The sequence below is a fragment of the Heterodontus francisci genome, chromosome 17 (assembly GCF_036365525.1).
Source record: "Heterodontus francisci isolate sHetFra1 chromosome 17, sHetFra1.hap1, whole genome shotgun sequence".
Taxonomy (NCBI): domain Eukaryota; kingdom Metazoa; phylum Chordata; class Chondrichthyes; order Heterodontiformes; family Heterodontidae; genus Heterodontus; species Heterodontus francisci.
In genome coordinates this window covers 71,118,546-71,142,145 of record NC_090387.1, presented here as the reverse complement: position 1 = coordinate 71,142,145, position 23,600 = coordinate 71,118,546, and the positions used below count along the sequence as shown (strand labels likewise).

General features: G+C 41.8%; 1 protein-coding gene across 4 annotated transcripts in view; it reads left to right on the top strand.

The window, feature by feature from the left end:
- mbtps1 (membrane-bound transcription factor peptidase, site 1) overlaps nucleotides 1–23,600 on the top strand; it is a 181,022-nt gene that overhangs the window by 145,636 nt on the left and 11,786 nt on the right. For all 4 annotated transcript variants that reach the window (XM_068049631.1, XM_068049632.1, XM_068049629.1 and 1 more), the window contains exons 14-19: nucleotides 419–591; nucleotides 2,237–2,352; nucleotides 4,167–4,323; nucleotides 7,602–7,726; nucleotides 8,669–8,746; nucleotides 17,572–17,712. In XM_068049631.1, the coding sequence (XP_067905732.1) occupies nucleotides 419–591; nucleotides 2,237–2,352; nucleotides 4,167–4,323; nucleotides 7,602–7,726; nucleotides 8,669–8,746; nucleotides 17,572–17,712 (790 nt within the window). The remainder of the gene's footprint in view (nucleotides 1–418; nucleotides 592–2,236; nucleotides 2,353–4,166; nucleotides 4,324–7,601; nucleotides 7,727–8,668; nucleotides 8,747–17,571; nucleotides 17,713–23,600) is intronic.

Below are 23,600 nucleotides of genomic sequence, written 5' to 3'. Positions count from 1 at the left end.
CCCAATCCTTTAATTCATTGTTTACACTCATATTTACAGAAACCCCTATGAACTGGTATTCTAATATTATTTATGAATGAATTCTCTAAAGGCAGCTTGTGCAGATAGCATAATTTGGAATGAGTGTCCTTTGGGAAACTAAAGTGGCTGTCATGACTTCCCTGGAACAATTCAAATAATCACTTCCATACTTGTGATAAGTAATTTGTGTTCCTGCAACTTAGTCCAATTTGACAAGTAGCTCCTGCACAACTATGTTGGAGACGAGCTTTCAAATATTTTAGGTACAAGGCAGGCTTGGACCAAGTAGGATTTTGTTTGCTGAATAGCCTGAAATTAAAGTGTCCAGTATATTTACAATCTGTGCAAGTGTTGTGTAGTGCTGACCAGTCCTTTTTTTTTTTTTCCCTCACTTAAGTCTAAAAATGGCAATGAGATGACGTCAACCGTGAAGCTGCCAGTCAAGGTGAAGATCATTCCAACACCACCTCGTAGTAAGAGAGTCCTTTGGGATCAGTATCACAATCTGCGCTACCCACCTGGTTACTTTCCGAGGGATAATCTGCGCATGAAAAATGATCCGCTAGATTGGTGAGTTCCTCCCAAGGGACTTCTGTTGAACTGTGTTTGTTCTCTTTACTGTTCCTGTGTTATAACTGGAGCTTTGCACTCAAAATATATTGAAGCAGCATGTGCTAATGGAACCAGTAAGACGATTGCAGTAGTTAAAGCAAAAATGTTCCCTAGTTTGCAAATTTTAAAACGTGTGAGGAAAATTGGATACCGTTTGAACCCAAACTCTATGAAAAACAGATCTTTGCTGTAATGTTAATATAGTTGAAAATACCCCAATAGTAAATGAACTAAACATTTTAACTTGGCAAGCTGGTCTCTTTTACAGTTCTTCCATTGGAAGGAAATATTGCTTAATAGAGTACACAGCAAAAACTTCTAATGTAGATTTGACACAAAATATTGCCTATTTGGTTCATTTGGTACTTTATTTTGTAGACCTTAAACCCATTTCTAAAGCTTTTGGCAGGCAGTCATGGAGTGCATCTTTGTTACTTCCCAGCAGGACAGAACCCACCTGGGAAAGCCAACCTTAATTTAATTATGCTCACATACATTTGGGAGTTGATCTGAGGCTGATACGTGGAGCAGTTTGCAATCTTTTAGCAAGCATTAGTATAAACTGTAAGGCAGTGAAGATGTAGCACTATGCTACTGCAAAGTGGCCAGGAGATGTAGACCAAGGTCCAACTACCAGTTCCTGTAAATGAAAATTGATTGAATAGGGAGAGATGTTGGTTTACTTTCATGTTGTATATTCTTATCGAACTTCAACCTTGACATATGGAGTAACTTGATTTGAGAGAGTCAAACATGGAGGTGACAGATAGATGGGCATAGGTTTGGGAGGCAACAGTTTGTTTGAGGATGTTGAAGAGGCAGGGAGGTTGGAGATGGAGTGTTGGTTTGGAAGGACCAAGGAGTTGAAGATAGATATTGAGGGGTTAATAATGGCAACTTTGAAAGGGAAGGGGACATCACCGCCAGAGAAGGAACTATTTACAATGCCAGCTTGCCTCGGAGCCAGAAAGGGAAGTTGGGTAGCCAGCAATGTAGTAGCAAAGGAGTCAAAAGAATAGGAGATGTGTCCCATGGATAAGATGAGCTTTGAGATGGGGCAGAAACTAGAAAAACCTAATCATGGCTTGAACAGGAGATACCCTGGGAGGCAAAAGGAAGGGAAGAAAATGCTGAACTCACACATTGGCGATTGTAGGTAGAGGGAACAAGGTGAAGGGTTTAAGGAGATTGTTGGTAGTGGAGAAAAGAAGCTGGGCATTATTCTTGTGACGGTCCTGGCATAGTGGGTGGTTTTGGAAGAGGAAAGAGAGGCCTGATAGCAATTCATGTATTCCAGATTGATATATTGATGGTTGCAAGGTTTATTTAGCTTAGTGGTACCAATATGCTTTGTGAACAATCTCACTTGCTACCGACCACTATTCCCATCTATTGGGGAGCTCCAAATGATCTTTTAAGACGTAAGCTAGTTTGGAAGTGCAAGTTCTATTGGTGTGCTGCTGGTTAATTTTCACATGAAGATTTCACATACCCACCATTCAATTCTACTGTAGATTAAAATTTTCCCCAAATATTTAAATTTAAGATTATTTCAGCAATGAAAGGAGCTATTCCAATGTATATTTCTTATTCCTTACCTCAGGAATGGTGACCATGTACACACCAATTTTAGGGATATGTACCAACACTTGCGTAGCATGGGGTATTTTGTAGAAGTGCTCGGAGCGCCCATTACCTGTTTTGATGCCAGCCAGTACGGTAGGTTTTGCATTAAAATTTTATCTGCTCAGACCATCTCTCCATCATAGTCCGAGGTGGGGATGTTCACTGCACAGTGTTCAGTACCTTTCGCAACTCCTCAGATACTGAAGCAGTCTATGCCTGTATGCCTGGACAACATTCGGGCTGCTAATTGGCAAGTAACTTTTGGGATACACAAGTGCCAGGCAATGGCCGTCTCCAGCGAGAGAGAATCTAACCATCTCCCCTTGACGTTCAATAACATTGCCATTGTTGAATCCCCCCACCATCAGCAGCCTGGGGGCTACTATTTGACAAACATAATTGGACTAACCATATAAATATTGTGCCTACAAGAGCAGGTGAGAGGCTGGGAATTCTGCAGCAAGTAACTCACCATCTACAAGGCACAAATCAGGAGTGTGATGGAATCATCTCCACTTGCCTGGATGAGTGCAGTTCGACACTATCCAGGACAAAGCACCCCATGCACCACCTTTTAAACATTCACTCCCTTCACCACAGTGGCTACTGTGTGTACCATCTACAAAATGCACTGCAGCAACTTGACAAAGACTCCTTCGACAGCACCTTCCAAACCCACAACCTCTTCACCTAGAAGAACAAGAGCAGTAGGTGCATGGGAACTCCCAACACCTGCAAGTTCCCCTCCAAGTCACTCACCATCTAACTTGGAACTATATCGCTGTTCCTTCATTGTCACTGGGTCAAAATCCTGGAACTCCCGAACAGCAGATGGACTGTAGCGGTTCAAGAAGGAGGCTCGCCACCACCTTGGAGGGCAGTTAGGGATGGGTACTAAATGCTGGCTTTGCTAGTGACGCTGACCTCCCACAAATGAATAATAAACCCAATTTAATCGGACTGTTGTGTAAGATTTGTGTTCAAATACAGCTCTCCTAAGGGTGTAGTGTAGAGTCCAAAACCAGGGTCATAAGACAGGCACTAATAAATCCAATAGGAATTTCAGGTGAAATTTCTTTACCCATAGAGTGGTTGAGGCAGAGATGCATTTAAGATGAAGCTAGGTAAGCACATGAGGGAGACAGGAAAAGATAATGCTGATAATGTTAGAAGTAGGATGCGAGGAGGCTCATGTGGAGCATACACACTGGCATAGTCCATTGGGTTGAATGGCCTGTTTCTTTGTGTATATTCTATGCAGTTTCTTTTTGATTGGGCCACTGGTAAAAATAGAGCAATCTCCCTAAATATCAGTCACTCATTAAATTTCTACATGTAGATGAACATGTCAATTTTTTGTTGTATTTCAGCTTCCATATGCAGAAAGCCCTCCTGTCCAGTTGTGTGTTTTACACCTAGAGTGTGTACCTTTTTATTTCCTTTTTACCAAATTAGTTTCTTTTGCTACTGTTTTCAGAGAAATTTGGTTGTAATAACCAGAATGAGGCCTTTTTTGTAATTTGTGTTTGGATGAGAAAAACACCATTACATAAATACTATGTAAACTATTAAAGGGTCAGGTTAGCAGTTGAACTATATTCAAAGGTTGAAGACAACCATATGCAAAGTAAATAATATTGCACTTATTTTGCTTGGAAACACTTGCTGCCGGGGCTTTTCCAAGGCACTGTGTTCCAATGTATATTCTTGGTATGCTTTCTGAAACTATTTTGAGGTTTCACTAACTATGCAGCTAAGAGCATACCCCCAGCTGTAATACTCCCAGGACTTGAGCTTGCTTAAAAGTCGGTGCTGTGGTTAATTGTATTTTGCTCCAATTGAATGCAGCCATTTGAACTATTGAGAAATGCTTCCGTCAATGAACTAGTGCTTTTTTTTCCCTGCAGGTACCCTGCTGATGGTAGACAGCGAAGAAGAGTATTTTCCTGAGGAAATTACTAAACTGAGGCGCGATGTTGATAATGGCCTTTCTGTAATAATCTTTAGTGATTGGTACAACACATCTGTAATGAGAAAAGTGAAATTCTATGATGAAAACACAAGGTACAAACATAATGTCTTTGGTTTTGTGAATGTGTAGGTATTGTCATTTATTTGATCATCTTTGGGAGGGGGTGGGAAAGATTTATCTCGTGACAATAGGAAGGGAATAGAGGGATATGGGCCCCGGAAGTGCAGAAGGTGTTAGTTTAGGCAGGCATCAGGATCGGCGCAGGCTTGGAGGGCCGAATGGCCTGTTCCTGTGCTGTACTGTTCTTTGTTCTTTGAAATATATTTTCTGAAAAAGAAATGTTAACAATTTAGGTGGAACACCATGGCTTTTTTTCCCAAGTGCTACTGAAAGCTTTTTTGTGTATCCCAGCATTCTCTATTTTTACAGTTGACTAAAGGCCATTTGGCTGATCAATGCTCATCCCTTCAATACTCAAATACTCCCATTACAGCATTCAGCTGCACTGAGGATGCCCTAAAGTTTTGATTCTGCTACCTTGTGTGACAATCCCAATAATTTTTCGGAGTGAAAACTTCTTTGTCATTTATCTCTAAACTTCAGTGATTTTCATTTAAGGTCTATGGTCCTACAATCTGACTTGCTCTGAAGAAACATATGGGTTTCCCTAATGTGTCAATATTGTTCTTTGTTGTTAACAGGGTGGAGGCTTTCCTTTTCACCCGAGAGTTGAAGCCAATAAAAAGTATGGCATTGTGATGCTCTGCCGGTCTCTATTTTAAATCTTGAAGCAGAGTTTTTATTTGAAAGTTGAACGAATGAGACTTTGCTTGACTTAGATGAGATTTTTCTTCATTCTTGGTGAATTTCAACCTGCATGTAGAAAGCCCCTCATCCAATCCATAGTTTCTGTCTGCCTTTTTGTGGTTTTCAGTGGTCCTTTGCATCAACATGATCTTTAGACTTGAAATGTAATACTGATTGTGGCCCTTATGTACAGCATGATTCAGGTGACCACAACTAATATAGTAGCAAGCTGTCAGTAGGATAGTATGTGTTCTTTTGTCATCTAGACTATATTAATTTCTGGGAGGCAGAACTGCATTCAAGAAATGGGGAAGATTGTAAATGACCTAGAATTTTATTGCTAATGCTTGCATACTTTGAACTCTCTTTATAAATGGTTGTTAGCTCAGGAAAGGTTCTTAGATTTATTCCCTAGCTATGCTAGTGTATTTTTATTTTGTCAACAAAACCATTTATATATACCCTCAATGTTATAACCATCTCCCTAGAATAAGTGTATAGAAAATTATAACTTTTCCATTTGATGTGTTTCCTTTCAACTAATCTTCAACAGAAGCACAAGGGGAGAGCCAACTGCGAAACAGTCCTGACAACCAATTTTATCTGCAGCACCTGTGGAAGAGTCTGTCACTCTAGTATTGGCCTTTATAGCCACTCCAGGCGCTTACCCATTGTCTCCCGAGACAAGGAGGCAAAAGAAGAATCTTTGTTAGTACAAAACTTGTGTATTGCTGAAAATAGAGACATTTTGTCAAAGCTTTTTGCCTTGTACTCATCAGGACAATCTGCAAGAATACCAATGTAAGGGAAAACAACAACTTTAAACTGTATGAGCAGAGAGTGCTGATTGGCACATGAACTCTGGTAGAGGTGTTGCCATGGGGAATGCACCAGTTTATGGTGACTGGCAGTTAACTGCCAAGCTTGTTTGAAATTTAAACCAAGCAGCTTGACTCTGGTCAAGGCATTGCCCTGAGGAATGAACCAGCGAATGGCTGTCATTTGTTTTGTTTAGCTGAAACAGGTGCAATGTTTGTACATGTTCTTTCAGTCTGCAAAAAACAGGGCCCTGTGTATTAATATATGTAGCTTCCAGTATGCACAAATGTGCCACACTGTGAGCCCTACTGACAATCTTAGATTGGTTGTCAGTGTAATTCTTAGCACACTGTGGATTATTTAGCAAATGTTGTACAATCACAGAATCACATCTAATGTTGGACACTGTTTAGAGTTTTGCAAGCACGGGCTGGTTGGGTACGGCTTGTACCTTGCCCGTTGCAAACAGTGGAAAGGACATGTTGCTTGATATGATACGCCAGTCTTTGGGACGTATGGCCTATATACCTAGCATCACACTGGCGTTGAAATTCATATATCACATTACTCATTTGTGTGATAGGCAGGACGTCTTATTGGCTTGACGGCAGCATCCTGTTGCCGAACACCACACGTTGCTACTGCATTGTCTCAGCGTGAAACAGCTAGCTTCACCTGTTGCTCAAACCTTTGGGATACATGACCCTTCCTGTGTAATTTGAGGTAGACTATGCACTTCGCATGCCTGAAAATTACAGCCTTCGGCTCATTCATAAGTTTGCATGATATAAAGCGAGAAATGATCTGATCAGGGTAGTCTTGTCACGCAGGATGTCTTTGATTCGCCCTATTTAAGATTCAGTAGGGCTCACATTGTGGCGCATTTGCGTGTACTGGAATCTACATATATTAATACACAGGGCCCTGTTCTTTGCAGACCGAAAGAGCATGTACAAGCATTGCGCCTGTTTCAGCTAAACAAAATAAGTGACAGCCATTCGCTGGTTTATTCTCGGCAATGCCTTGACCAAAGTCAAGCTGCTTAGTTAACTGCCAAGCTTGTTTGAAATTTAAACCATCAGTCACCGTAAACTGGTGCATTCTCCATGGCAACACCTCTTCCAGAGTTCGTGTCGATCAGCACTCTCTCTTCTACAGTATAAAGTTTTCCCTTACATTGGTATTCTTTCAGATTGTCCTGATGAATGCAAGACGCAAAGCTTCGATAAAATGTCTCTATTTTTAGCAATACTCAGTATTCTTTGTGGCTAATTATCCAAGTCTGCTTTTTCTTTTTAAAGGAAAGCATCATGTGTGGCACTGGGCTAATCTGTTGAGAAAGTACTAAGTTTGATCCCAGACATGTGCTAAGTTGGTTAAATCTCCATTTGGGATATGCTTGGGCAAAAATCTGCCATCTTGTGTTCAGCATCCAGTAATGCTAGTTGCATTGCAAACAGCATCAGTTTTAGCTGTAACACCAGGTGTGACTGGTCATCTAATATTTGAATGGCTGCCTGAGGGCTGTGGAAGGTTGATACTGGATGCAAATGGGCTGGTGATACCTTTTTAGAGTATAACTCGGGAGCAGTCACTACTTTTAAAGAGGAAGCTGAGAAAATGTGAGTCAGAATATAAAGCACTCCTTGAGGTATCTTTTAATTCAAATGACCAAAAGTTAATTGCTATCTCTAACTAAAGCAATATCTAATTGTGGTTGTCCGTGCTTGTCCCTTGGTTGTAGGCAATGGTGGATGCCAGACACTGGAGGGGCGAACATTCCAGCACTCAATGACCTGTTATCAGTGTGGGGCATGGCTTTCGGTGACGGCCTATATGAAGGAGATTTCAGCATGGCAAACAATGACAGTAAGCTTCTTACTATACTACCTTGAGTTGCCTATAATATAGCAGTTAATGTTTTCTGCATGTTGTGTGAAAGTGTTTCAATATGAAAAGTCTTTTTATGGATATTCTAAGTTTCCAGCAAAATAGTTTCATGGGTAATTCTTTTTGATGTTGAATGACTATATATGAATTTTTTAAATACTCTTGAGCTTTTGTTTCCCTTTCCAACCCCTCCACCCAACATTTTTTTTTTGCCATTGTATTCTTAGTGAAAGAAACACGCCAAAATCTTTGAAAGCTGTTGATGTTGATTTAGTGCTGTCCTTGTGGACACACCAATGTTGGGACAGTGCGATTCATGCCTTAATTTCCAGGGATTAGGACTGGTAATGGTGTAAAACTACAAATGCTTGGGCACGCACCTTCGGTACAGAAAACCGTGGCATCATTTGAGCAGCTTCCATTTGGGCTGATGCTTGAAATTTTGTCCTATAATTCTCAGTCAGTGTATTCTCGTGAAAGTTTGAGGATTTTTATTTTCAGTTCAAAAACTGCTTTATGCAGCAATTCACACTACGCATATCCATTTGGGCAGAACAGTGGCGCAGTAGTTAGCACCGCAGTCTCTCAGCTCCAGGGACCCGGGTTCGATTCTGGGTACTGCCTGTGCTGAGTTTGCAAGTTCTCCCTGTGACTGCGTGGGTTTCCGCTGGGTGCTCCGGTTTCCTCCCACAGCCAAAGGCTTGCAGATTGATGGGTAAATTGGCCATTGTAAATTGCCCCTAGTGTAGGTAGGTGGTAGGGAATATGGGATTACTGCAGGGTTAGTATAAACGGGTGGTGTTGGTCGGCACAGACTTGGTGGGCCGAAGGGCCTGTTTCAGTGCTGTATCTCTAAATAAATAAAATAAATAACACAAATATTCTAGAATAAAAGCAAAATGCTTTTGTGTTCCTTTTCAGTGTATTATGCTTCAGGGAGCAGTATTGCTAAATTTCCTGAGGATGGACTTGTTCTTGCTCAAACTCTAAAGGACCAAGGTAGGAACTATAGTTTATCAACTGTATTCTTTTCCTGAATGGTTTGAAGTGGTGTGTTGGTTATGTTTGTTTTTATACGTTACAACGGTGGTAGTGAAAGAAGACCTGATTTTCTGGGGATCAGAAAGCATCTCGTGCAACATTTCTCCTATATTAACTTTATAAAAGGATCCTAACCACCTTGTTCACCCATTGCACAACATTTAACTAACCAAGAGCAAGCAAGTGGCCCATTCCAAGCTTTTACCATTGTTCATCTATTGCTGATGAGAGAGCCATTTGTATGATGCTTTGATTCCACAGGTGTTTGTGCTAAGTTTCAAAAGTCTACAGGGAATGGTGTGGCAGATGTTGAAGCAGTTGTTTGACTTCAAGGCTTCTGCACAAACCAGTTGCGGCCAGACAACAGATATAACATGATACAGCGCAGTAGTGGACATTCTCCTTGGAATACAGCATGACTTGGACAATGAACAGAGGCCATCCTGCTGGAAGAGGAGGAGGGGGAGCTGGCCCATTCTGGCCGGGCTGTCTATGAAGAACTCTTCCAAATATGATATCAGTAACTACAACCCCAGTTCTCCCTTCAACAGTCCCACACCTTATCTTCCTCTGTCAGTGGCCATCAGTGTCACCTTGGCCTGAATGAAAAAACAAAAGCTACCACAAAATAAACATTCAAAACCAAATTTATAACTGAAATTATGTCATATTGCATACAAAAGTAAATAATTACCCCTGTGCTTTCCCTTAGTGCCTGTCCTAGTGCTCCTATGCAGTCTACCCCAGTGGCTTTAATACAGCTGGTGGAAGGCTACTGACTTTCAGTGGGAGGAGACAGCAGATGGTCTTTGAGGGCAACCTTCAGCAGTTCTGGGCCTAGAAGACTGAGCTGTGGACTGCACCATCTTGGCATGGGTGTCAGTCATCTGGGCTGGCTGGTTAATGGGCAACAGCAAGGGCACTGGCAGAGTGGTAGTGCTGAGAGGATGTGTGCCCACCCTCAGGACAGCAAGTTTGTGCTTCATGGAGCCATTACCACTGCCTCAGGATGGCATCTCCACAAACCTAATATGATATTGGACCGAAATTACATCCTGCAAGCCTCTTTGCACGTTGCAATCCACATCCAGGGGCAGCAGTTTGAGTTTGCACGGTAGCAAGCTGACCTTGAACGATAGCAGCCTGAACTTCTACTGCAGCACTCCATATTGGGTGGCTGCTGCTTGTGCTGCAATGGAAACTGTGACATTGGCTATCGGATGCTGCATTGTGGTTAGGTCCACAAGTGTGTGAACAGAGTTGGCCACCATTTCCATGCTATAAAGGATGGACTCTGAGCTCTGTACAAAGCCTCTGTGCCAAGTTGGTGCCACACCTCAGAGCTTTTCTGGCAGGCTTCAAATTTCAAGCTCCAAATGGGAGCCTTTGAGAGAGGGTTGCATCTGTTGTAGCATTTTGGATGAACTGAAGTTTGTCAAGAGTGGGAGAGATTGAGGCAATTCAAGAACTTGATAGTCCTGCTTCCAGATGCCAAACAAACCAGAGACGGTGCAGTCGGGTTGTTGCTATGTACTTTGATTGGCATAAATGATTAAGCTCTGCTTATTTTGGTTGCCGTGACTGTGCTATTATTTCTCAAGTGGGATTTTTTTTTTAGTAGCACTATATGGAGGGGGTGTCTATGGAGTTAACTTGTCTTCAGCTTGTCAAGGAACCCAAAGAAAGAACCTTGTTTTTTCATTGACACTTGAGTAAGCCTCACTCCAGCTATTCTGGCACTGAGTTTAACGATGAGTCAGATTAATTTGAGAGGAAAGTAACTACCTTGAAGGCACTTCTTACTTGCTCTGCTTTCACTTTGCCAAGAAATGTAATCAGTAAGTCAATACGAGAGAAATGATATCCAAAATAAACCAACTGTAAGACTTATCACAGTATGATTTTTGTTTTAAGTGAATTGGTCCTTTGTTGAGACATTTAATGTTTAAAAGTTCAGCAGTTCCTTTTGCTCAGTCATCTTTGTTATCTCGTGTGGTTAGATTACAAGAGGCCTTCAGTCAAACATGCATTATTAATGGCTCCATTTGTGCTGCAGAAAATGTATGGAAGATCTCTTGCTTTTACTTGCATTGCTTTTATTTAATTCCTAAAGGCTGTCTTATACATCAAGTCAGGGATGAGAAATTTCTGCCAAATGACATATATTTCCAATATTCGGGTTTTGGAAATCCACATTGGCTTCTTCCGGCCCGCCAAAGCTTTCAATCTGGCCCTGTATGTGAATGGTCTCTGTCTGTCTGTGACTGACAACAGGTTGCCTGGGTGGGGGAGTGCTGATTGGCAGTTCATGGCAAGGTATGCTGGGATTGGCTGCCCCTGCTGGTTTTGCACAGTTTGCACAGGAGTGAATGGGAATAGCAGCTGTTAACTCCAGAAAGCATGTTATGGAAGGATAATGCTGGAGCCTATCTTTACTCAGTTTCACAGTTATTATATAGAGTAAATTACAAATATGTATCTCTTCACTCCAACCCTCCACCAGGCTCTGTGTGTCTGTTTATAAGTGCTCAAGTAAGACCCCAATTAACATCACCTGCATATAATCAACCAGTTGATACACAATTAACAGATTAATCAATTCCCTTCTTTCTTTTATAATGTGCATTAACATGCTGAAAGAACATTTCAAAATAAATCCCATATTGGGTACAAAGTATTACATTGTGAGATGCCCCTCCTTTAGCACCCCTAACATTTTCTTTGTTTCACAGAAAGAAATGCTACTACAGTCAGATGGCTGATGACTTTGCATCTACCCATTGAAGTTTGGAGATTTCCTTTCTCTCCAGCATTTGTTTCAATCCAGCAATATCAATACATAGTCTTTTCTCACTCACAGTTTTGTAGAATGTACATTGTCCAAAGAACGATTAACCACATAATATTCAGTGGGTATCCTAATCTTCAGTATGTCTTTTTTTGTTCAGAATTTCACCCAAAATATTTGACAAATAGAACCCCATATCCACTGCCTCCATAAGGCCCAGTGTTTCTGCAGCTAAAGTGCTTTTTACTACCAGTTTTATTTTCTTAACCTCACAAGCTGAAGGAGCAACATTTTCCATTTTCACCCATCAGAAATATTATGAAACCAGGTGCGCTTGAATACCCATCAGGAAGATTAGCATGTGAAGCATCACTAAAAATTATTAGCTTTATGTTCTTTGGGTCACTCAAGGATGGGAACTTGCGTACACACTTCAGATTTAGTTTTTTTCAATGTTTTATTTTCCCTTGAAACATCCGAAAGTTGAGGATGATTTATCATCGTGCTTAACTCCACTTCAAAACTAGCATCAGGCCTAGTCTGAGAGCACAACTAGTTTAATTGACCAACCCAGCTTCGCAATTGCTCAGTCTCTGCTTTAGATATAACATCATCTTTCTGTGATGACCTAACACAATTAACCGGAAGTAACACTTTTTCCCCAAATAGGATTGTTGATTTTAAAGTTAGTCTGATTAATATCTTGAACCAATATATTTAAATTTCCCACAAGCCTGACTCCCAATCTTCAATTCTGCCCTAATCTTAATAACATATTTCTCAAAATATTCAGTACCACCCCAGAAGAAATAATCAACCTGCATCATGAAGATGCTTGAAAGTTTCCCTTTATGATGCCAATAAAACATTGCAGGATCTGCTTTTAGTTGAACACAACCAATTTTCAACAAAACCGATCTCACTGAGAAATGCCACACCTGGAAGCATCATTAAGACCATAGACTCATTTGTTCAGTTTCCATAGTTTTCCTTCTGCATCTGCTGCCTCTGGGTGGTTTCAGAAACACTTCTCTCTGAAAAGTATCACCCTGCAGAAACACTCCCATGAATATGTGGCCAAAAGAACTAAAAATACTTTCATGATTTTTTTTCCGTCTGTGGGAGAGTCCACTCTTAACATTGGTATCACACAGTCGCTTTTCAAAAATCATCGCGATTAGTCTTGTTTTAGCCTTAGGTTCCATCGGGAAGGACTTTTTCAGTACAAATCCATCTGTGAATAGGCTGGCTGCCCCCATCTGGTACCTCAGAATAAACTCCAAACTCTCTCATTCCCGATGTTTTGCTTCTCATTAGTTTATCCTCTAGTTTATTGGCAGCCACTAAAACTTCACTATCGAGGACTTTTGCTTCTCGTTTTATTCAGAGACTGCTCTCTAGCCTTTGTTTCATTGTGGAATCTGCTCAAACTACAGCCTATATTAGCACTTTGTCTTTCGGGACCACAGCGAGAAGATCTCCCTTGCACATTATCGGAGGCTCTTTCTCCAGTATGGGATCACTTCCTTATGCAAGAGTCACTTCCAGACCCACGATTAGAACTTTGCACTGTGCTTTCTTACCCTCCACTCTTTCAGCTCATTCTGACAGTCCATGAGCCTTGTTTCTTGGCCATCATCATGAACATTTAACCAATATTTAAAGCTTGCCTGTAGGTTTTCCTGCATGTCCCACAATTGTTGCATCTCTCCATCCATTAGACCCCTCTGGAATATATATTACCCGAGAATTGCTGGGGGCAATTGTTCTTTTGGATGTGATAGCTCGCTCTTGAGCTTCATGATCCCTCATTACTATCCAACCCTTGATCTACCTCATTCTGGTCCTTAGGCCCTTCATCACAGAACACAAGTATTTGAGGTACAAGGAGTACAGTTTTTCTCTCAACTGCTCAGATTGAGATTTTGTAATCTGTTGCGAGGAATGAATTCTAGTAGTGTCATGCAAGCCCCCACCTGCCAAGAATGAGGCATATTAATTTTGTCCAATGAACATTTATTTTTAAACTTGCTGGGAAGAGAAGACCTGTTACAAGGGCCGCCAGACACTTAGCTGAGAAACATTTGCATACTAACAGACAGTGCTTGTGGAGACAAAAGGACTATTCCCTGACTTATTCAAGCCACAATGGATTTTGATCACCAAACAGTGAAGGTGTAAGGAAGAGCATTCCAGAGACTGCCAAGGTGATACAATCCACAAATGCAAGGACTGGTTCAACAAGCTGGTCAGATGATTAACTGGCTGGTCCAGGGTTTTTTTAACTAGCCGCAGAGTTTTTGAACTGAGAAAAGAGTGTTCCTTGAGTGAAGACCTCTCCTGTCTGCTCCCATCTTTCTCACAAGCCTCTGGACCCACTGAGAACACATGAACTTCGAGAGAAAGGTCTCCTACATCGAACAAGGTTTAAGAAGAATGCTGAGCCCCAACGAAAAGCAAGACCTACCTACCATCAAGGACTTTATGGCGAGCTCGAAGAATCGTAACCAAAAACCATCTTCAGATATTGCCTCAAACTTTTCCACTTTATTTCTTTTCTATCTCTCTATCTGCATGTGTGTATCGCGTATGCATGCTAGCGTGGGTGCGTTGCGTATCCATAGGTTTTAACTGAATTAGAGTTTAAGTTTTTAATAAAGTTCAACCTTTTTTCTTTAAACCGAAGAAAACCTGTCCAGCTAGTTTCTTTGCCTTATAATTGGAAGTTAGAGAACAAGGATTCACCTAAGGGGAAGCTTAAAGTGTTTAAAATTAAACCCTGATACGGTAAGACCAGGTGATGGCTGAGGGAACCCTAGACCCCTTTCTCACCTAGTCTCAATAGTAGTTTGATTTCCATGCTTGAAGACTTACCTTCATGACCTACTACCTTACCAGGGCCCTTCCATTCTCTATGACCCCCTCTCTTTTATACTGCACCAAATCTCCTGAATTAAATTCTGCCTCCGATGTTCTTGTACAATGCCGCAGAGCTCTCCGAGTTTTCTCGGAGACCTCTGCCTAGATGAAAGCCCATCTCCCTGCATGTGAAGCATTCAAATGTGCAGAAAAAATGGAACTAATAATGCCTTCTAGAGCCGGAGGACTATCGCACAGTACAGAAGGCAATTTGGGATCCCACCCATAAACCAATTGACCAGGACTATATCCCCCAAGCATCTGAAGCAGATTCTTCGCAGGAACTGCCTATGCCAGGGCAGTTGTTAATTTGCAGTTTGTCTGGTCAGCTAAGATTTTATGCAGCATTTCATCAACCACTGATTCCTTTCACAAAGCCCATTGTTGAAAGGACTTTCAGCTGCAGTATTCACACATGTCTCTGAACTCGTCATTGGCAAATTCCCCTCTATTATCGGTCAAAAACTTAGCTGATGCCCCAAGCCCAGTCCCTATCCATTTCTACATAATTTTGTCTATGATCACCCTTTTGTCTTTGCTATTATTGTAGAAAGACTAAATCTAGTTGCTAGGTCTATAAAATGTTGAATGAAAATATTCTTGTCTTTGTCCCATACCTTTAAATCCATGGCAGCTACCTCGTTAAGGTCACGTGCCAATGGTAGACTGACAATGGGATGTGATAGTGTCCTCCGATAACTTTTCTTTTAAATCGATTTCACACTTTTCACTAATCTCTCTTTTCCTCATATACTCTTCAATTGCATCCTTTAGCAGAGTTTTAATCCCTGACTAGAAGGGTGAGCAAATTGTCTAACTTTACTACCATTTGTTTTTTATCTGATTCTTAACACCTGATGCCATTAATACTTCTCTAACACTTCTGCTAGAAACACCAGGTTTTGTTAAGGGGATGCAATAATGCCCTGAATGGGTAAATTGCAAACTCACTGACTTGCCAAACACAATTGTCTTATCATGCCCCATATCAAGTTTCATTTGTGCCTTTTTCATTGAAGGATTATTCAACAGTAAAGGTATCTTACACTAGAGACTACATCAGTACTGATCAAGTGGCGACTGCAGCTATTTTACATGGAATTACTACTCTGTCCAATGACTTCCATGTGTTGTCATCACCAAACCTAAAGCTGGTGGTACTTTTATACTCCTTAACCTTGCGTCGATCCTCAGTACTGAGTGAATCCAGATAACATTGTAACCAATCTATTCCACATACTGTCGACGTGCAAGCACTATCCAATATGCATAGTTGAACGAATCTGCAACTAACACATTCATCACAGGACTAAAACTCTTTTGTGACTAGTACAATTAGCTCAGATTCATTAGTATCTTCCTCTTCTGCCTCAAAATTCTCTCGTGTGTTATTTCGAGGACTCTGCCCCTCTGCTTAGTGCAGTTCATTGGGACATTAGGGCATAATGATACTTTGTGTTACATCTGAAGTACCTATTAACTGTTTCTTGGGCATTCCTAGGATTCATTTGCCTATGATTGCTGTTATAATTCTGTCTTCCACTGTAGTAGTCAGACCTACTAAAGGTGCCTTCATCCTCATTCCTCCTGTCTTTAACTCTTCCATTGTACTTATGCCTGCTTCCAGTATCTGGACCATTGCAAAATCTAGTCAACATGGAGTCCTCCATTCTTTGTGTCACTGCAGATTGTCCTGTTTGTTTTATCAGGGCTGCAGGAAATGATGACTGTTTCCCCAGGATTCTTTTTAATGCAGCAGACATTTGATCCAACAGGGAGTCTTTGTCCAAGAACCAAAACCCAGTTAGAGCCAAAAACCTGTCCATATGCGACCCCCTAGTACAATCGTGCAATTTAAATGCTAGCACTGAACCAAGGAATTCAAATTGAATTTCTTCAATCTTCTATTCAGAGTCCGTTAAAATCCATGATATATTCCTCCATTGAATAACTAACTATCTCTTTTCCAAAATCTATCAAAGTCTGACCATGCCTAATATGCATTCAATAGGCCATCCTTTTTGTAAATTTCATCCAAGAATTTTAACAGAAGGTCCAACCCTTCATCAGTATTCAAATGACAAAAATCCAGTTCACAAAATTATTTTACTTCTGATTTTACTTTTGGTAGTGAGTGACAACACCAAGGCCATATCTTGTTTCCTCTTTTGGTAGGGATGTAACCCATGTCCACACATCCACTTCATTTTTCTGCTGGTCATGTGGTTCAGACTCAGAACACCAGCGGATAACTCATACCCTGACAATTTACACTTTGTCATATTTTCCACAACAGCCAGTGAGATTTTAGTTTTCTATGTTTTTAAAAAAAAAAAAATTCCTAGTTTCCAACCTTCAGTTTTCGGCAACCGTCCTATGCTAACATGTTAAATTTCAGAAAGCTTGTGGCAGGATAATGCTGGAGCTTATCTTTACTCTGTTTCACATTTATTGTACAGAGTAAAAAGGTTTACAAACATGTAGCTGCTCACTCAAACCCTCCACCTGCCTTAGTAAGTGTCAGTTTAAGTGCTCAAGTAAGACCCCAATTCACACCCTCCACCTGCATATAATCAAACAATTGATGTACAATTTTAAAGTAGCCTGGAAGCATTTGCATTCATAACAGATTGTTAACAGTGCTATAATAAATGATTCCTCCTCAAAGTTTTCAGACTTTTTTTGTCTTCAGCTACTAACTTTCAGACCTTTTTGGTCTTTGGCTAATCTCCTCACTAGATGGAATGCGAATGTATGGATGGGCTGTAAGTCCCCAACTAATGAATTTGCATTTCTCGAGTTTATAATGTATTCGAATTCTGCTGTAGATAGAGATGGAGCATTCATATCGGGTGAAGAGAATAAAATTGCTAAAAAGAAAACCTAAATTGGAAATTTTCCTTAATTTTGAAACATATTTTAATTTACTTCTCGTTTCCTGATTAGTTGTAATTTGGTTTGTTTTTGTCACTAACCAGTATACCTTCATGGAATGTACAGGTTTTGTTCTACTCATATTTAAAGAATTTGGCACTTTCAACCCAGCAAATCTCAATCTTGACCTCTTGTCTTGCAGGACTAGAAGTTTTAAAACAAGAGACTACTGTAGTTAAAAACGTTCCTATTCTCGGATTGTACCAGACACCATCTGATGGTGGTGGGCGGATTGTCTTATATGGAGATTCCAATTGCCTGGATGACAGTCACAGGCAAAAAGGTAAAAAGAGATAGTTCGACTTGTATTTTCATGTAAGTCTTGGGGGTTTAGAAGAAATCTGCAATATTCCACTGTCAAAAATGCAATCAAATGTACATGCTCTTGCAATGCACGCCAGGTATCACAACTGATGACAAATTACACATCTCCTGTTCAGCATGCTACTGGTTGAGTCCCCAACATTCCAACTTGCTTAATGTCTGTTTTCCATTTGTTTGACTTGTCTGTACTACTGGACAGAGTGCAGCATTCTGGAGTAGTATTCAGATATAGCTGAGCTCCATCTGCTGATCATGTCTGACTTTAACAGTGGTGGCCATCTGCAGATCTAAACTAGCCCCACCTTCTGGATGATGTGGTGAGTGACCGGTAATGGATTAAAGAAAAGTAAAACTCAATATTATTGCCTTGTAATGTGTAGTTTAACTGTTGCTTGTAATGATTGCATCAACTCAGTATGCACATCGCTATGCATTAACTGCATGGAATATTCTGGGTATTGACATTAAATGTGCTTTAATGTTGCTTAAACGTCTCATTAACTTAAAAACCACACCATTTTTTTTGAACAACAGATCACTACATGTTTTCACACATACAGTAGCATTCACTCAGATGCAATAAAGAAGGGTGTGAAAGTCACCAGTCAACCACAAGTTGAACCACAAAAGGACCCAGTGAGATCCATGAAACAAATGTTTCAGCAGTGTTGGTTTGTCATCTGTCTATTAGTTTTATTTTTCCACATGCATAAACAAAATTAAATAGTTCACAACAATGTACCCACAAAATTGCCATCTTCTGTTAGAAGTTCATCCAGTAAGCTTTGTTTTGGGAAGGGTCCAGGGGGCTTCAATTTTGCTTCTTTGAGTCTTATTCCATATTCCTGTTGTGTTGAGTGATTAGACTACCATCTTCCAGCAGGTTGCAAACCTCATAAACCCATCCAAAGAATCACTGACTGCTGTTCTGTGTTTGACTGTCAAACCTGGGAATATGTCCTGTTCAGCATGCTTATTCTATTGATGCTTGTAATATTTGACTAGTTTAATGATGTCCAGGAACTGTTGCAGTCTTTGCCAGTCTGGAAGAGTATAACATGAAAAGATTGCAAATCTATATGCAATCGGAAGCATACGGAGCTGAACTGAATGGCAATAAAATAGATTAGAGAAAGTACAATTCAGAAAGGAAAGCAGCTTTTGAGAACAAATGTAAGGGGAGGTATTAATTGCAAAATTAACCAGACCCTGTCATGCATTCAAAGCAGAAAGAAATTTGAAAACCGCAGAAGACAAAGGTATTGTACATTAGAATATTGAAGTGAGGAAGAATAACTGTCGGAAAAAACAGAGACCACAGGCAGGATTTTCCCTGCAGGGACAGGAAACCGGTTGGGACTGTTACCAGGTGCCAAACCCATCCCTGGGAGAAGCAGTCTATTGTGCTTTTCACGAGGGCACGCTTTTAATTGGCATGGCGATAGGCTCACTGTCCAATTAAGGACAGTGAGCGAGCTCTCAATCAGAGGCCTTCCAGCTTGAGAAGAGCAGCAGGTTGTGACGGAAGGTAAGAGAGAGGGAGCTTCAAGATGGAGGCGACCAGTCCCCAACCTTTTCTAATTTAAATTTTTCAAAGTGGCTTTTGAGCCACCACACCATGGAGAGGGGGGGTGGGGACGGGGGTGTTGGTAGGAGAAAACTCCTCTACAGGACAAACTGCAGCTGTTCTTGCATCCAGGCAAGCCAAGAGGCTGGCAACCTCACCTCCAGGAACCTAGACTGGAATTTTCCAGTTGGCCTCAAATAAGCTTTTAATTAGGCTACCGGCTGTCCCCGTTCCCGCCTCTGCAAAAATGGCCTGGAGGCGGGATGAGCCAGGGAACCGGCACACTGGTCAGCAGAGCTTGTTTTCTTTAGCTCCCTCCCGGCCTGGTGGGGGCTGAAAATCCATCCCCAAATGTTAATTACAGATTGATTGTAATCATTTTGAATACAATTCATTTATTGAATCTTTCAGTGCATTAAATTATTTCAGAATGTTTTGTAATTGGGGTTATTAATTATTGCGATTGATATTTATCAGTGCTGGGCAATAGGGCCAAGACTAACCTCACTAACAGCCTGTTTCCACCCCATACACACAACCCTAGCAGTTAGTTAGTAACAATCATATCAATAAAGCAGATATTAAATATAATTGTGAACACTGCATCTTAACCTAAATTCATTCAAAAATATTTAATTTTCATGTGCTTATAATTTTATTTGTCTTTATGTATGCTTTATATCTTTACATCTTTACCTCTATATCATCTTCTTTGGCCTCCTTGTTTCGAGAGACAATGGGTAAGCGCCTGGAGGTGATCAGTGGTTTGTGAAGCAGCGCCTGGAGTGGCTATAAAGACCAATTCTAGAGTGACCGACTCTTCCACAGGCGCTGCAGGTAAAATTGGTTGTCGGGGCTGTTACACAGTTGGCTCTCCCCTTGCGCTTCTGTCTTTTTTTCCTGCCAGCAGCTAAGTCTCTGCGACTCTCCACTCTCTAGCCCTGCCTTTATGGCTGTCCGCCAGCTCTGGTGAACGCTGGCAACTGACTCCCACGACTTGTGATCAGTGTCACAGGACTTCATGTCACATTCGCTTTAAAGACGGCCGGTGGGTCTGATGCCAGTGATGAGCTCGCTGTACAGTGTGTCCTTGGGGATCCTGCCATCTTTCATGCGGCTCACATGGCCTCCATATCTAAATCTAATATTTTAAATATATAGAATCATAGAATGGTACAGCTCAGAAAGAGCCTATTGAGTAGAATGTGCCGACATTCCTTTTGAGTTCGGAAGAATGAGAGGTGAACTCGTTGAAATGTGTGAAATGCTTAGCTTGACCAGTCGATGCGAAGAGGCTGTTTCCCCAGGCTGGAGTGTTGGAACAAGGAGACATAGATTTAATTGCGCCAACGGGACTCCCGGCAACAGGCCGGAAGGTGGGGGGAGACTCCATCTTGGCCCTCCGTAGGACCCCTGTTGCTATCTAACAGTGGGCAGCCAATTAACTGCATGTTGTTCCTTTTAATGGGCAAGCTCCTGTCTCCAGAGCTGCTGGCCCTTTGGAAGTCTGGCAGTGCCATCTGGATCAGTGGCCACTGCCAGTACCGAAGATTGGAGGAGACCCCAGGGCAGGTGTGGTGTTGGGATTGCCGGGGCCAGCGAGTCAGGCAGACTCCGATCACGGACTGGGGGAGGTGGAGTTAGTAGGGGTGGGGTGTGGGGTGGGCGCAGCCATCGCTACTGGGGCAGTGCCTGGATTGCCCCAAAAGAGGGAACCCCCCACCCCACCCTCCAGATCCTGCTCTGAAGCCGTCGGGCTTTACCTGGTGGCAGGCCCCTCTGTCTTCCATAAAATTAGAGTGGAGGCTGGAAGACTCCCTTAAGCTGCCATTAATTGGCCAATTAAAGGCTTCAATTGGTCTGGTTTGGGAAGATTGTCTTCTGCCTTCCCTGCCCTGGGCAAAATGGTAGAAGGCCTGGACAGTGTTGGAATGGTACCCCTTACCATTTCCCCGCCTCTGTTCCTGTCTTCAAGGGCAGAATAAAACCCTGCCCATAGACTCAGAATAAGGGGTCAGCCATTTAGGATTGAGATGAGGATTTCTTTACTTAAAAGGGTTGTGAATTTATGGAATTCTCTACCCCAGAATCAGTCATTGAGATTGATAGATTTTTGGACACTATGGGAAATGGGTATAATGGCAGGAAAGTGGAGTTGAGGTAGATCAGCCATGATCTTATTGAATATCTGAGCAGGCCCAAGGGTCCATATGGCCTATCCCTGCTCCTTCTTACGTTCTTGTATTCATTTGGCCCATCGTGCCTGTGCTGGCTCTTTAACAGAGATATCCAATTAATCCCATTCCCCTACCCTACCCTACCCTGCCCCATAACCCTGCAAATTTTTCTCCTTCAAGTAGTAACCCTTTTGAAAGATGTTATTGAATCTGCATTCACCACCCTTCCAGATCACAACAATTTACTTTTTAAAAAATATTTCCACATTCTCACCTGTGGCTGTTTTGTCAATTGCCTTTAAATCTGTGTCTGTCCTCTGGTTACTAACTCTTCTGTCACTTGAACAGTTTGTTTGTTACTCCATCAAAACCCTTCATGATTTTGAGAACCTCCTATTAAATCTTTTCTTGACCTTCTCTGTTCCAAGGAGAACAACACCAGCTTCTCCAGTCTCTCCACAGTAATGATGCCCTTCATTGCTGGTACCATTCCAGTAAATCTCCCCTGCACCCTGGCCAAGGCCTTGACTTCCTTCCTAAAGTGTAGTGTCCAGAATTGAACACTACTCCAGCTGAGGTCTAACCAGTGATTTATAAAAGTTTAGTATATACTTCCTTGATTTTGCACTGTATATGGGCTGGATTCTATAGAGCCCTCGACACGGGATCCATGGCGGATGGGGCCTGAAGATGGCCCCGGATGAGGCCTGCCACGAACATCGATGCCAGCAGGGCCTGGCCCGATATTGCCGGCGGCAGCGAGGCTTTGTGGCGGCACCCCCGCTGCTCGGCAAATGGACCGCAATTTAAATATTGAAATAAATTAAAATAGTTGCATTAATTGCTCGCCCATCACCTCCTGAAATCCTGCTGCAATCTTCACCCCAGCGGTTGGCAATGCCTTCTGATCCCCATCTGGGGAAACGAGGTGCAACAGTGATGGGGAGGGGGGGTGGGGGAGGAGGTAGGTTTCCCAGTGCAGTGGGGAGGGAAGGGTGGGGGATGTGCTCAAATTAACGTCAAGGGTGTAGGGGATGGTGGGAAGGGTTATACTTTAAAGTTTGTGCCATTGCGGGGCAGAAAGGTCAGCTGGCAAAGGTAAGTGTTTTTGAGGTTGGGGAGGGCAAATAATTTAATTGTTATTGGGGGGGATTGGAGAGGGGCAAAAGGGATTTTTTTTTTTTTTAATGCCATGTAACTTTAAATATTTAAATTTTCCAGTAGGGCTGACGGCCCTTTAAAAATGGCAACAGCGCCTGCACACAGGCAGCTGACTTCATTGCCAGGGATGCACAGCCCACCCCCTCCACGTGATTGGGGGTGGGTGGGTGGGGGTGGCAACCTGCCCGGCTATTTAAATGAGCCGCCGCATGCAGCCCGCAAGGGCGGGCCGCCATTTTCTTCGCAGCAGGCTTCTAGAATTCAGCCCTATGTCTGTTTATAAATCCTGTATGCTTTTTTTATAAACCGCTTTCTCAACATATCCTGCCACCTTCAAAGATTTGTGTCTGTTCTTGCACCCCCTTTTAGGTTATATTACCTCTCCTCCTCATTTTTCCTACTAAAATGCATCACTTCACATTACATATGTTATGTCTTCCCATTTCACCAGCCTGTCTCTGTCCTCCTGAAGTCTGTTGCTGTTCTCCTCATTGTTTACTATATTTCCAAGTTTCATGCCATCTGCAAACTTTGAAATTACGCTCTGTACCCAAGTCTGGATGATAAACATGCATCAAAAAGAGCAGTGATCCTAATACTGACCCCTGGGGAACATCACTACATACTTCCCTACAGCCTGAAAAACAACCAAATATATCCAAATAATTGTTATTTTGTAAAGTAAATGTACTTGTATCTGACCATTAAAGTTCTAAATTGGTTTGTTTATATACGCACATAATTATATTGTGTGCATTGAGAGAGCGGGATGCATACATTTAATTAGTTTACTCTTGAGATATGAATGCGTACACACATTTCAGATTTTAAAAACCGATTGTAAGTACAGAGTACAGATACTGCTCTGTATATAGATTTTACAATGCATGTACTAGTTACGTAGTATAACACTCCTGTCATTATAAAACCAGGAGTGTTCTC